General features: G+C 48.2%; 1 protein-coding gene across 2 annotated transcripts in view; it reads left to right on the plus strand.

Moving 5' to 3' along the window:
• Positions 1-8810, plus strand: part of LOC106978793 (olfactory receptor 2C1) — a 42317-nt gene extending 33507 nt beyond the window's left edge. For both annotated transcript variants that reach the window (XM_027043406.2, XM_053213376.1), the window contains one exon: positions 5123-8810. In XM_027043406.2, coding sequence (XP_026899207.1) covers positions 5172-6110 — 939 coding nt within the window. In that variant the 5' untranslated portion in view covers positions 5123-5171 and the 3' untranslated portion in view covers positions 6111-8810. The remainder of the gene's footprint in view (positions 1-5122) is intronic.
• The last annotated feature ends 5467 nt before the right edge of the window (positions 8811-14277 follow it).

A 14277-nucleotide genomic window follows, 5' to 3' on the forward strand; every position in this document is an offset into this window, starting at 1 on the left:
CCTGAGGTGAAAGATGGAGAGGGTTCTTCAGGGACATCTCCCCCCTGCCCCCACCGCCCCGTTTGCTGGCCACGCTGGTGCTTAGTGCTAATTGCCTTTGGGGGATGGTTGTGCCCCCCTGGGCTCTGCAGAAGGAGCCAGAACCAGCCAGGCTTCCAGGCAGCAGGGCCTGTGCTTCTCAGATGGCCAAGGCCGGCCCCAGGGTTAAAAGCCTGCGCTCCCAACTCGTGGGCAAGGAGCAGCCACATGGCACATCGTCCTCTCTGATCATCACCCTCTCATTTGATCCACCAAGGACAGCGTGATGGATTTGGGAGAGCCCTGAAGCCAAAGGTATATTTCCATGAAAATCTGCAGGCTTTTATGAATAGAGACTTCAGAGTATATGGAAGAGAGGCGAAAAGGGAAAAACGATGGGGAAAGGAAGGAGAAAAGAGAGAGTATGGAAGGAATCGCTTTTTAAAGGCACAGGTGTTGGAATCTTCCCACAGGAGAAAGGTTGGAAGTAACATGGTAATGGAGCCCCGAGCCCGTTTGTGGCCTTGTCCATCAGCTGAGAGAAGAGATGGGAGGGGGAAATATTCGAGCTGTGAAGGGAAGTTTTGAAACTACACATGAGGAACTCTTTGACAAAGTCATTTCTTTTCCTTCTTTTTTTTTTTTAATGTTTATTTATTTTTGAGAGAGAGACAGTGACAGAGCGTGAGCAAGGGAGGGAGGTCAGAGAGAGGGAGACACAGAATGTGAAGCAGGTTCCAAGCTCTGAGCTGTCAGCACGGATCCCGACGCGGGGCTCGAACTCACAAACCGTGAGATCATGACCTGAGCCAAAGTCAGACACTCAGACACCGACTGAGCCACCCAGGCACCCCTAACAAAGTCATTTCTAAAATGGTCCAGGAGAGGAGCTGGGAAATTCTCAACTATGAGGATTAAAAAAAACAAAACGAAACACTTTAGCATACATACCCGTGCCCTAAGAACAGCATCCTCAGCAGAAGAAGGTCATGGAAGGCTTCGGTACAGTCCAGTGCCCTCAGGCAGGCAAATCTCTAAGCCCATCTTTTTCTCCCATGTGTTATCGTGCTGAAATCTAAAAATGTCCAGTCATAATATCTCTTGCTTTTAACTGAAACCTAGTTTGCTTTTCACACATAAGGAGAGCACCTGCTCTCACACATCTTTAAAATCCCCTCACTATCGTGAAGACACTAACTGGAAAGCCAAAGCAAACCTCCCTTCACCCACCTCTTAAATGAGTTAGCCTCTTAGCCGTTCTCCATAGGGTCTAGTTCCTTCTGCCCCCTCCTCTGTAAAACTGTGCACATGCTCCGTGTCTTTCAAACCATCAGGCAAATCAGGTAAGAACTTCCCCTAAGGAACTGCCCAGGCAGCACAAGGCAGAGCACTCTCCCCCTGGCCCTCACATCAAACATTCTGGGTTTCCTTTGACGACACCCGTTACAAGGAACTGTCACCAGCTTGCAGAGACGTGTAACCTGGAGAGCTGTTCCCGGAAGCCCCTGCTTATCCCACCAGTTCCATTCTCAGTCTGAGGTGTGCAGTTTGTATACCTGCGTGATATGTGGCCATGCGTTTAGCCCTCTTTCTATTTGGTGAGATCCTATGCTCATTAGAACTGCCACCCGAGCCAGGCTCATGGTCCCTGCAGCCAGGATTGTTCTAACAGGAGCATCAGAAACCAATTTTAAGGAAACTTGGTTGTCTTCCCTGATGTGAACGTCAAAAGTTAAAGTCCCCTTCAGACGGCATTTCCCCCCGTCACTCCTCTTTATAACTGATTTCTTAGATTTCAATATTTTTAAACTGCGGTGCCCCTTAGGCATTACACGTCCCACAAGTTTAGTTTTGAACTGTCACCTTTCTCACTTATTGGTCCTATCTTACCTCTTTTAAGATTCCAACTCCCTCATGTCTAATTCTCGGATTCTAAGATTTGGGGATAAAATTCCTGTTAATCTGATCAAATACCTGAGACCTTCTGACTGGAGAGATTTTGATTGTATTTCACCTTAGACTTCACCCTTCTACACAAAGTGTGTTTTGTTTTGGGTTCTTGTGGGCCATTCTGCCGCAGTGTCGTTGTCCACAGAAAACCCTGTTTCCCGTTCTGAGCAGGTCGTCGAGAAAGAGTCACTTAGAACTTCCATGCAAGATAGTCAGGCACAAACCGGGCTCTCCAGAGTAGCACTGCCAACGACCTCCCAAATAAATGAAATACCGAAAACACGTCTAAAAACTTCTCTACCAGGATTGGGAATTTACAGTTGGGTTTGTTTGTTGATGATGACTCACTTTCACTTTAGTGCTCCGGCTCACATTAAAGCAAGGCTTGGCTTCTCAGAACACACAGTCACCAATGGGGAGTGCCAGCAGCTCGGGAGCAAATTTCCATGACAGGAGGCAGCCAACCCCAATCCCAGATGCGGCACCTAATCCACAAGTGGTCAGTGAAGCGTTGTGGGATTTAGAGCAGGCAGAAAACTGGGTAAAGGTGGGAAATTACAATATCCAGGATTCTTTTTGAGATACAGATCTTGGCTCCTTTTCTCAATATCCTGAACATTCAGTCCAAATTCACAGGCAGGCCAGGATGGTAACCATCTATGTATCATAGGAGCCATTTTTGAAAATCATTCTGTACGCAAGCAACCTCCATCTGGGTGCCCCCTCCCCCCGCCTAAATTGCCCCATAAATGGTGTACCCTTTGCATTCAATATTGTTCTCTCTGGTCTTCTCTTAGAATGCCAGTAGTTCTGGATCAGTTTAGCATTCCTAAATTATGACAGAAATAGGAACAAGGGAAGAGACCTTCGAGGGAGGAAAGTGCCCTGAAGAGCAGTTGAGTTGCTGAATTCAGACTGGAAGTTATAGTCACATTGGCTTGGGGAGTTCGTCAAGCTCAGGCCAAGAGTCTAGCTGGTCTGGCATTTCCTCCTGCAGTTTCTGGGGGCTGAGGTTGATAGCTTCCCACTCTCGGTACAGCTTTTTCTTTTCTGTTTTGGCTGATTTCTTCTTGGGATAAAAACTCCATATGCACAGAGCACAGTCTGAAAGAAATTTTGGCGTCTCTGAGCTTCCACAAAGCACCAGACACCCAAAGACCTGACAGTTTGTGGAAGGAGATGAGCAGTGTTTGTCTGTTTCTTTCCCCTAGAGGGATACAAGAGGGAGGCACTTCTACTATCCAGAGGTAGTAAGATGGGCTTCAGGAAGAACTTACGAAGAGAAAGATGAGCTGGCCCTCAGATGGTCACTCGGTTCCTCAGCTACCTTAAATTCTTCTTTTTTTAAATGTTTATTTATTTTTGGGAGAGTGAGAGTGAGCGGGGGAGGGGTACAGAAAGATTGGGAGAGAGGATCTGGAGCAGACTCTGCGGTGACAGCAGTGTGCCCGATGCGGGGCTTGACCTCACCAACCACGAGATCATGACCTGAGCCAAAGTTGGACCCTCAACTGACTGAGCCACCCAGGCGCCCCAGGTACCTTAAGTCTTAAATGAAAAAGATAAGTAGTCACCTCCACTTGAGGTATAACATAGAGGCATGGAGGTGGGTTGAAAAGTCCTCTGAAATGCTTACCATCCCTGACTCACTAGAGGGATGCTATTGCTGACTTAAACCTACAATTAGAAGCAATGTCCCTTCTGACTTCTAGGTGGAAGCTATCATCCGGATTGCCAGTATTTTGGCAACTAATTGATGGAAAGGACAGTTATTGGGGTCTTTAGCCAAAAGATGTGGCCAACTGGTCACCACCTGGTGCACCAGAAGTAGCAAACACACCAGCACACTTCCCTTGAGTAGCGTCTCCCAGCAAGCTTGCTCTTTGGGTGTGGCAACCAGGGTTCCTGTGGAACACATCTTGGTCCAGAGAAAGAGGAAGAGAATTTGCTCCCAGTCTTCAGTGTCCAGATGAGGACAGCTGCGTCAAAGACTGCTTTCTTCTCAAGTTTGTTTTATTTAGTTTATAAAAATTTTTAAATGTTTATTCTATTTTTGAGAGAGAGAGCAAGCAGGGAAGGGGCAGAGAGAGGGAGACACAGGATCCAAAGCAGGCTCCTGGCTCTGAGCTGTTAGCCCAGAGCCTGACGTGAGGTTCGAACCCACGAACCGTGTGATCATGACCGGAGCCAAAGTCGGCGCTCAACTGACTGAGCCACCCAGGCACCCCAGGTTTGCTTTATTTATTAAAGAAGGTAAAAGGGCTTTGGCTTATGATTTTCAACAAAGCCTAGGTCATACCCAAAGGAGATGCTAATGGGCCCATTATTAACAAGAGCTATTTTTTGTGTGTGAGATGGTAAGACTTACTCCATAGTTTAGACATGAGCATGGGGTCCTATACATCAAAGGGTCAAGGATATCCTCTGAGATCTTCTAGTTTCCTTTACTAATAATGGGTTCCGATTAGCTGAAATAACCCCATTTTGGATAAGTGCTGTTTATTTCTTTAGTCTGTTCCACCTAAACTTACTTAGGCTTATGTGAAGCTTTGTTTATTTGAAGTCCTACTTTTAGCTCCTCTTAACTTACATGTTTGTATCTTCTGTGTTTGGTGAATAAGTCTGTATTCACTCTTCCACCTTTTTTTTTTTCCCATGATTTTATAGACTCATCATGTTCTTCTTCACACTTCATCTTTCTGGATCAGGAGTTTTCACCATGGAGCGGGGGGAGATGTAGGAGAGGGAGAAACGTTCATCAGAAACTTCTGGAGGGCTTTTCCAAAGTCAGCGGGTCTGCTTCCCCCTCCCCTGAGCATATCAAAACCTTGGCTAGGGAAATATGTATTTAAAGAATTTCTACATGTAATTCTAAGGTCAATTCCCTCCATCCTTTTAACCACTGTGCTGAACTGAAGATCCCTAATCCCCTGCTTCTTCATAAGGCATGTCTTTCATTACAGCAATAGCTCGTGTTTGCCATCTGGGTGACATAACATTTCCATTCATGTGATACCGATAGAGGGTGGGGATTGCACGAACCTTTGCGGTCATAAAAATTAAATTGGTACTTAAATCTGATGCCCAGAAAACTATTGGACCCTCTCTCATGCAGAGCAGCCTTATCCTTCTTTTTCACTTGCTTTTCTCTCAGCAAGTGGCCATCTCCCCGGACAGACTCTTCAAGTGACTGAACAAGCAGAATGGCAGAGGCCAACAACAGCTTTTCAGAGGGCTTCATCCTGATGGGTATATCTGACCATCCCCAGCTGGAGATCGTCTTTTTCATAGTCATTCTCTTCTCTTACTCGCTGACCCTAGTTGGGAATTCGACCATCATCCTGCTCTCCTGCCTGGATGCCCGGCTCCACACCCCCATGTACTTCTTCCTCAGCAACCTCTCCTCCCTGGACCTCGCTTTTACTACCAGCTCGGTCCCCCAAATGCTGACCAACTTATGGGGACCAGATAAGACTATAAGCTACGCTGGCTGTGTGATCCAGCTCTATGTTTTCCTCTGGCTAGGGGCCACTGAGTGCATCCTGCTCGTGGTGATGGCATTCGACCGCCATGTGGCAGTTTGCCAGCCCCTGCGCTACACCGTCATCATGAGCCCTCGGCTCTGCTGGCTGCTGGCTGCCATTGCATGGCTGGGCGGTTTGAGCAACTCCATGATCCAGTCAACGTTCACTCTCCAGCTCCCATTGTGTGGGCACCGGAGGGTGGACAACTTCCTGTGTGAGGTGCCTGCCATGATCAAACTGGCCTGTGGAGACACAAGTCTCAATGAGGCCGTGCTCAATGGTGTCTGCACCTTCTTCACTGCCGTCCCGCTGAGCATCATCCTGATCTCCTACTGCTCCATAGCTCGGGCAGTGCTGAAGATCCGCTCAGCTGAGGGACAGAGAAAGGCCTTTAATACTTGCCTTTCCCATCTGGTGGTGGTGCTCCTCTTCTATGGGTCAGCTATCTACGGGTACCTCCTTCCGGCTAAGACCAGCCACCAGGGCCGGGGCAAATTCATTTCCCTCTTCTACTCTGTGGTCACGCCAATGGTGAACCCTCTCATCTACACTCTGAGAAACAAGGAGGTAAAGGCGGCACTGAGGAGGCTGCTGGGAAAGGGAAGAGAACTCGGCTGAGAGGAGGGAAAGCTCCATCATGTATGCCCTCTTCTTCTCTACACACTTTTTCTCATTCTCGCTCTGGCCAGATGAACATGAGGAGGACTAACCCTACTACGGCCAAGACGTGTTCCCAGTAGCCCTAAGCTGTTAAGGCATGGCTAGTGTTGTTTCTAGTACTCTACACTTGGTCACTAAACATCCCGTGGACTACAGGTAACGGAGTAGATGTGTCCCATAACAGCTCACGGGTTGTTGATTTAGTACAGACCTGGCTCACTGTCTGTATGGTCCACATACTATTTGTTACATGTAATAGAATATTACATATTTTTATATTTCTAGAGATTTCTGTGCTTTTCTTTACTTAAAAAATTTTAATGTTTATCTAATTTTGAGAGAGAGGAAGAGAGAGAGAGAGCGAGCAGGGGAAGGGCAGAGAGAGAGGGAGACACAGAATCCGAAGCAGGCTCCAGGCTCCGAGCTGTCAGCACAGAACCCGACGCGGGGCTCGAACTCACAAACCGTGAGAATGTGACCTGAACCAAAATCAGATGCTTAACTACCTGAGCCTGAGTCACCCAGGTGCCCCACTGTACTTTTCTTTAAAAAGCACTGCCACTTGCAATATCTATATACAATGATGCTATGCTTTGATAAAATCAAGCCAGATATGATTAACCCCAAGTGAAAATTCAAACAATTCGTCTTTGTACCATATCCATTCATCACTTTTCTCATCTCTCCTTCTCTCTTCCCAGTATGCCCGTCTGTCTACCCATACTTCCTACCTATATGTTCCTTTGTCGTCTTACTTACCCTGTCCTTTATGTCTACCTCCCACCTTCTGCTTCATCTAATATTTAATGTGAATAAAGAAAGACTATTTTTCTCTCAAATAAACCTATTTGTTTAAATTGGCTCCTCCTAAGACCCAACCCTGAGACTTGCTACCAGCATTTGGATATGTTAGTATGGTTGCTGGATTATGATAGGCTCTGAGATTCCTTAAGCAAGTTTGAGCAAAAAAAAAAAATCATCTATCTATAAAGCATGTCCTCTGCCTCCAGATCTAGTTTCGCAGCTGAATTAAACTTGTGAAATGAACCGCTTTTAGGTTTACCACTTCGGAGTTATCCTGTCCCTTGGACAATGCCAAATAAATAATGACAAATATCCCCCTTTTCACATATCTAAAATGCCTCCCCTCAAAGACATCTAGTTATATTATCCCATCGTGAATTGGTTTTTCCAGTTGTAGACGGGAGCCATGACCTATATTCTCAATTTTCCACTCAGTAATATTTGAAGTGTGTCTCTACTGGCATTATCCTGGTCATTTATCAGAGTCTTGAGACTGGCAAGTTCACAGTTTTTATTTATCAGCACACTTAGAGTAGATGAAGTTCTCAGAAGATACAATCACAATAACTAAGCTCCTAAGGGAATTTATAAACTAGAATGCCAGTGGATTCATTTATGAGAACTTTAACCCCCAAGTGGACTGGGCAGTCATATTCTTAACTACTAAATAACTTGGGAGAAAACAAGAGGAGAACAGGGATTCCTTAAACACTTTGGAGCAATTCAGGTATCCCTATCAAAAATACAGAATATTTCGAATCTAACTTGATGTTAGGGGCTAATAAAACACAGGAGATTGGAGGAGGAAAAGCGAACTGCCATGCTGGGTTTCCTCCCACAATCACTCTGTGCATGCGCTCTCTCACTCCTAACAATGTAGCTGTCTAGTTACTCTGCCCTTGGAATAGGAGGCAGCAGATAACCTAGAAAATTCATAATAATAGGAGCTAAGAGGCATTTTGGTGTACTCTGCAATTGATGAGATATGGTAGCTAGTGGATATGATGTCTCCAGCACTCCCTTTCGTCATCTATAAAATGAATACAGTAGCCAGGAGCAACGTTGTAAGGACCGAACAGATAATATATGTGGGAGAATGTTTAGTGAAAACTGCTCAGTGTCATATTTAATCAAAGTGTAATTGTTTACTAGGGAAGTTTATCAGTCTATTTCACAACCCACCTCTTTTCATTTGTATCCCGATCCAGAAAACCCCTTCAATGAGCTACCAGTGTCTTCATAAATGATGGAAGGATGGAGAGGCCAGAGTAAAGGCAGAGACCATAGAGAAGACTCCACAGTTACTTCCCTCAAACTCCACATCCCAATCTATCTGCTCCCTCTTCAAAATATATCCAGAATATCCCAATCGAGGATAACACACACATATAAAAAAAAATTAGGAAAGTTGGGCCCCTGGGTGGCTCAGTCAGTTAAGCCTCCCACTGCAGCTCAGGTCATGATTCCATGGTTGTGAGTTCGAGCCCTGCATCTGGCTGTCTGCGCTCAGCACAGAGCCGGCTTCAGATCCTCTGCCTCCCTCTCTCTCTGCCCCCCACCCCACTCACACACACTCTCTCTCTCTCAAAAATAAATAAACATATTTTTAAATCAAGAAAGTATTTCAATGTCCACCAAAATGGAAATGATTGAAGATTGATTATATTATGGTACATGACTAAACACAGCGCCTAAAAATGAAAATGCGGTGGATATATTGAAATAGGAAAACTTCAAGATAAAGTAAATGGGCAAAGTTGTGTATGCAGGTACAGGAAGATAAACACACAAGTAACAGTTATTTCCTCTATATATAGAGAGAGTGTTGCTTGTGAAAAAAGGAACAGAGAGATTTCCTTTTAATATGACAATGATTTGGTACTCATGGAATATTAAAAAATGAAACAGGGAAGAAAACACTGGGTTGGAAGAGAGTTTTAGCCCTACTTCTGTCTTTAGGCAGTCACTTGAAAACTGTTTTGGTTTCCCCTTCTAGAGAATGAAAATAGTAATACTATTGACTTCATAGTGTTACAGGAGGGTGGGAGAGACGCTGGTCCTTGTCTCATAGAGTCGAAGAATGAATCTCGTGGACAACAGAGTGGGCAAAGACACAGAGTGATAGAGTTTATTGAAGGAAAGTATGAAGCTCTAGAGAGTGAGAGGGGTCCCGACTAGGTAGCCGCTGAGGATTTTTGTCCCTGGCTTTTTATTGAGACCTTATCAGAAAGTTTGTGAGACTGCACGCATGGCATCTAGGCCAGCAGGTCCAGAATACATTTATCTCATCCTTTCCCACCCACCCCCCAAATTCTGCTGCTGCTGCTTCTTCAGCCTCCCACTTGTAGGTGCATCCTGCCTCCCTGAAGGTCCTTTAGGTCTCCCTGCCTAAAGTTAACATTTCCGACTCAATAGGATGGTTGTTAGGATTACTTAGTATGAACGTGTTTACAACGGGGCTTAGCATACCGCTAGCGTGACGGTTTTTGATCACTGTCGCTGTCACATGTGAAAAACCCACTGAGCAACACCAAGGTTAGAAAGAGAACCCGTCAAAGTGTAACAAGCAGAACCACCTGGCCAACATAACAGCAGTAACCAATAGGAGAGCGTTAACAAGCGCCCAAATCCCGCCCCCACCCCGCGTCCTCTCCAACACCATGAATGGTCCCGGGGAGTGACGTCAAGAGGAGCCTGTCCATTCACTGGTGAAGACTGCTGTCGATTAGTGGGAGGCGGAACCAGAGAAACGGAAATGTCCTTTAGGCCGCGCTTGCGTGTTCTGTCCCGCTCTTTTTTTTGGGTTGAGCTCCTGCGCCTGCGTCCGGGCTTCAGGAAGTCCCGGCATGCCCCGCGGCAGCTTCTGGTTCGGCGCGCCGGGAAAAGGTGGCGTGGCCGGTGAGTGGCTCGTGTGAAGCTGACTTTTCCTCTTCCTTTGGTCCCCGGCGCTGCTGCTCCTGCGTCTCCCCATAGCTGTCATCTCCCGACCTGGGTGTCGGGACGCGAAGACACCGACTGGCCGTGTTCCGGGACCTCGCCCCCCTGGGGAGGCGTGGGGATGAGGTAGCCGGCGTGCCAGCCCGTCTCCCTTCGGGGTCCCCGTCCGTCCGTTTCCCAGGGGAGAGGCCTTTGAAAGGCCCTGAGCCTCTTGTCCTTGCGATTTACGCTGAGAAAACATTCGTTCCCCGAGGCCCTACTGCCTCAGAAGGCCACTCAGGCACACTCCTTGCCCTCAGCTCTCGAACTCGTGGAGAAGACAAACCCGCCAGAAACATTGTGGTATTAGGTGGAATTAGATAAGGCGCCTGGAGAGAGAGAGTCGGAGACAGGGCTGAAGAGTTGAAAGCATGAGGAGGGTTCAAGAAGTTGGCCACGGGGGGGGGGCGGGGGGCGGGGGTGCCGGTGCCGGTACTCATCCTGTGGACTTCTTGCCTTTTGGTGGTGCTCTCCTTGAGGGCATTTCTTTATATGTCTCTAGGCTCAGCTACCCTTCTTTCCCTGGTTGGGACGGCTGGAGATCTGCAACTCCTTGTGTTCAGTTGCTGTGGAAAGAGTGCATTGGAACTTGTGAAAGTGTTCTAAGCAGAAGTTTCGCAGGCCAAGGCACTACGGCCAGAAAGCCCAGAGCCAGTTTGTTTTAGGACCGAGAGTGGTTCACCTGTGCTGGTTGGAAAATGTATATAGGATAGTGGACAGTGAGGCTGGAGGGGTAGACTGGGCCTTGCGTCCCGAGGACAGCCTTGCAGGCTTGTATCTCTTGGCCTATGTCAGCGGCAACAGGAAGTCTCCTGGGCTTTGGGACAGAGTAGTTATACAATCGGACTCAATTTGTAGAAAGGAAAGAAGTTCAGATCTCCTTTGTAGAAAGACCAGGTGGACAGATAAAGACTCTTAAACCAGCGTGGTTTAATGATTGTCCCTACAGGGGTTCCTAACCAGAGACGATTTGCCCCAAAACGGCATTTGGTAACAATGAAGTCGATTTGTCAAGTTACAGCTCAGGGGGACCTCCGTGTCCTCTAGTTGGTGAAGGCTAGGGATGCAGCTACCCATCCTCTAGTGCACAGGATGCTCCCTCCTACTCACCCCCAGTAAAGACCTGTGTGGCCCAAGATGTCTGTAGTGCTGAGGTACAGAAATCCTGCTTCGAGCGTTAGTACTGGAAGTGGGGGAGAGTCAAATGTCAGAGACATCTCTGCCCAGTTTTCATCTCCTTTTATATTCTTCATAAATGCTTAAGTACTTGACACCTAGGCAGTTAATCAAGACTGACTGACCCCCAGTCTTGTATCTCTCACCCATTCATTCATTTGCAATATAATAATACACATCAAGCAAAATACTGGGGGTGATGTGATTCAGCAATGACCAGACCAATTCCCTGCTCTCTAAGAACCTTACATTCTTGCAAGAGAATGACAGAATTTAAATCTAAATACATGTCAGTTGGTGAATGTGATGAAGAAACTCCTGTAAGATGGAGATTCTCTAACCACCACAGACCATTTACTCTGCACCTTTTACGTGCCAAGTATGGAGTTAGATGCTTTACAAATAGCATTTCTAATTCTTCTTTTTTTATGTTGTTTATTTTTGAGAGAGAGAGAGAGAGAGCATGAGCGGGTGGTGGGCAGAGAGAGAGAGGGAGACAGAGAATCTGAAGCAACTCCAAGCTCCAAGCTGGCAGCATAGAGCCCAACTTGGGGCCTTAACTCACAAACCGCAAGATCATGACCTGAGTCAAAGTCGGACGCTTAACCAACTGAGCCACTCGATCTCCCCTTTGCTGCTTACGTGCTTGTTTATTTCCTGATTGGCATTGGTGCTAGTTTTCCCAAGAGCTCAGGCTGTCTTTCCTCTTTGCGGGCAGGGTGGTGGGTGGACAGCAGGGTTGGACATTCACAGTTGCTGAGCTTTCAGTAGGTCTCTGTTCCCAAGGATGAAGGAAGGGAGGTAGTTGTCCCCTGTAAATGGAACCGGTTCTGCCCTGCAGGTTATGTTGACTGAGCAGGCTCTGTGAATGAGAACGCTCTGCCCTCAGACGCAGGGATAGCCTGCCCAGGAGGCTGTGAGAACTTGGGCTGCGTCCTCAGTGTCCTCCCCGAAGCAGACGGATGTGACTGGATTTCTGGTCGGGAGAGGGCCAGAGCAAGGCCAGCTGGGGGCTGAGGGCAGCACTGCCAGGTGTCAGCTGCGGGGCTCTGCGTGGGGCTGCCACCGACTTCCCTGCACCGCCCTGAGCAGATGGGCCTCTGAAGTGCTCTCTGCCACTGCCAGATGTGGCTCTGGGTTCCTGACCTTCTGTTCTACCCGGCCACCCAGACCGCCTCCTTATTTTCGTCTTTAATTTAGCTCTGGCCGTCCGGGAATCTACACTACCACCTTTCTTCCCTGGGCCCGTGGATGATCTCTCTCGGGACGGGAAGGTGGCAGTGATGGGGTTTTGTCCAGGTGATGGTGTGTGTGCTCCGAGAAGAGCCAGCAGCCCTGTGGTTGTGTGGGGAGTCGCAAAGCTTCTCCCATAAGGAGAGCCCATGAAGCCCATGGCCAGGGGCTTTCCCAAGAGAAGAACCAGACACAACTCCTCTCAGACTGCGCGGGCCATGGGGCCTTCAAAGGGGGCCCAACTCTTTGACGAAAATGGTGAGATACAGAGTCTCAGGCTGGAAGGGGAGAGGCAGGAAGGATCAGGGACGAGAGTTTATCAGTGCCTGTGACATCCTAGACATGACCCTGTAGTTGTGTCATGACCAGAATCGGGACCAGGAAACTAGCGGCTCAGGGTACAGATGTCTGGTTGCGAATGTAGGCTTCGCAGTTCCGTGTGGTCTTCCCTCACAAAGCCTCATTCCATGACAGCTTGGGCAGGATCAGCCTGCAGAGACTCTCCCCTCCCTCTGCTCTTCCCCCATGGGCACATGCGAGCTCGCTCGCTCTCTCAAAAAACAAAACAAAACAAAACCAAAAACACTTGGACGTGTCAGGTGGCTTGTCAGTTGAGAAGGAATGGAAATGCATGTGAAATGCTCCAGAGCCCAGCTTTGAGGCAGCAGCTAAGAAGCCAGAATGAGAGGGTGAGGGAGACCGGGTGCATGGGTGAGGCCCCATTGTGCCCGGCCCACCCCAGAAACCAGAGAGTTTAGCAACCGTATGTGGGATGTGTCAGCTTCTGCAACTATGTCCTGTATCTGGGTCAAGGCTTAACTCATAAAAACAGTCCCGCCTGGAGATTCCAGTGGTCAGTGCCCGATGCTACCCATGGATGGCCCCCAGTGGATAATATCTCGACGGTAGGGGGCGAGTGTGAGCATGCTCTCTTACACATGAGGTCTCTGGTGGCTCTCTTTGCTTCAACCACCTTCAGCTGTAAAAGCTTCTTAGGCACCGTATCTAATCTCTACCGGAATACCTAGCTCTTCCTCTGGTGCCAGTATGGGGCACATCTGGGAGTGTTGGCGGTAGTGGGTGTGAAATGAAGCCTCGGCTGTGCCTGCCCACTTGGGGGCCCAGGCCTCTGGCACCTCAAGACAACCATGCCGGTGCTAACGTGCAGTAGAAGGTCTGTGTCCTGAGGTTCCACACAGAGTGTTGACCAGAAAGATCGCTCAGAATGAAAGATGTGTGTAAGTAAAGGTTTTGGAATTGACTTGACCCCCATTCACAGTCCAGCCTTGTGATCTCAATTTCCATGCACATCTAACCTAGGATAGTGTGCATGGGGCCTCCCAGGAAACCCAGGTGTTACTTGTGATATTCAGTAAATCTCAAACTTCTGGAAAAACTCCAGAGGTGCCACTAGAATGGCCAAGTACATGGAACACACCTGAGCCGCTTCAGGAGCACAACTTCCTCCTCTGCCAGAGCAGGGCGTCGCAGAGTTCCTTCTCTGAGGTGCACTCCCCTACCACAGGGACACGTGAGGCGACGCCCTGTCGTGAGGCACTCCCCTCACGAGAGAGGCCTAGAAGAGGTGGCAAGAGGAAAGGCAAGTGGGGCAAGGAGGCGGAGAGGCCCAGCTCAGCTTTGGCTCTGGCCACCCATCTGGCTCCTTAAGCTGAGGAACCACAGCAGGTGAGTGGGAAGCAGGGCATCTGTGGGCTTTGGCCTGCTTCTCTGGGTGTGAGAAGACTGGGTCCTCTGTATGGGAATGGTCAGCAGTCCTTGCAAAAAGAATCCTGTCCGTTAGGGAATGAGGTCAGTAGTTAAGATGTTTCAGTGAGGGATATAGGAACCGTGCCAAGAGTCCCAGTGTTTCCTACACAGGGGGGAACAGCGGCTTCTTCATGGTCTTAGGAAGGGCTGAGCCAAACCAGGAGGGTCA

The sequence above is a fragment of the Acinonyx jubatus genome, chromosome E3 (assembly GCF_027475565.1).
Source record: "Acinonyx jubatus isolate Ajub_Pintada_27869175 chromosome E3, VMU_Ajub_asm_v1.0, whole genome shotgun sequence".
NCBI lineage: Eukaryota > Metazoa > Chordata > Mammalia > Carnivora > Felidae > Acinonyx > Acinonyx jubatus.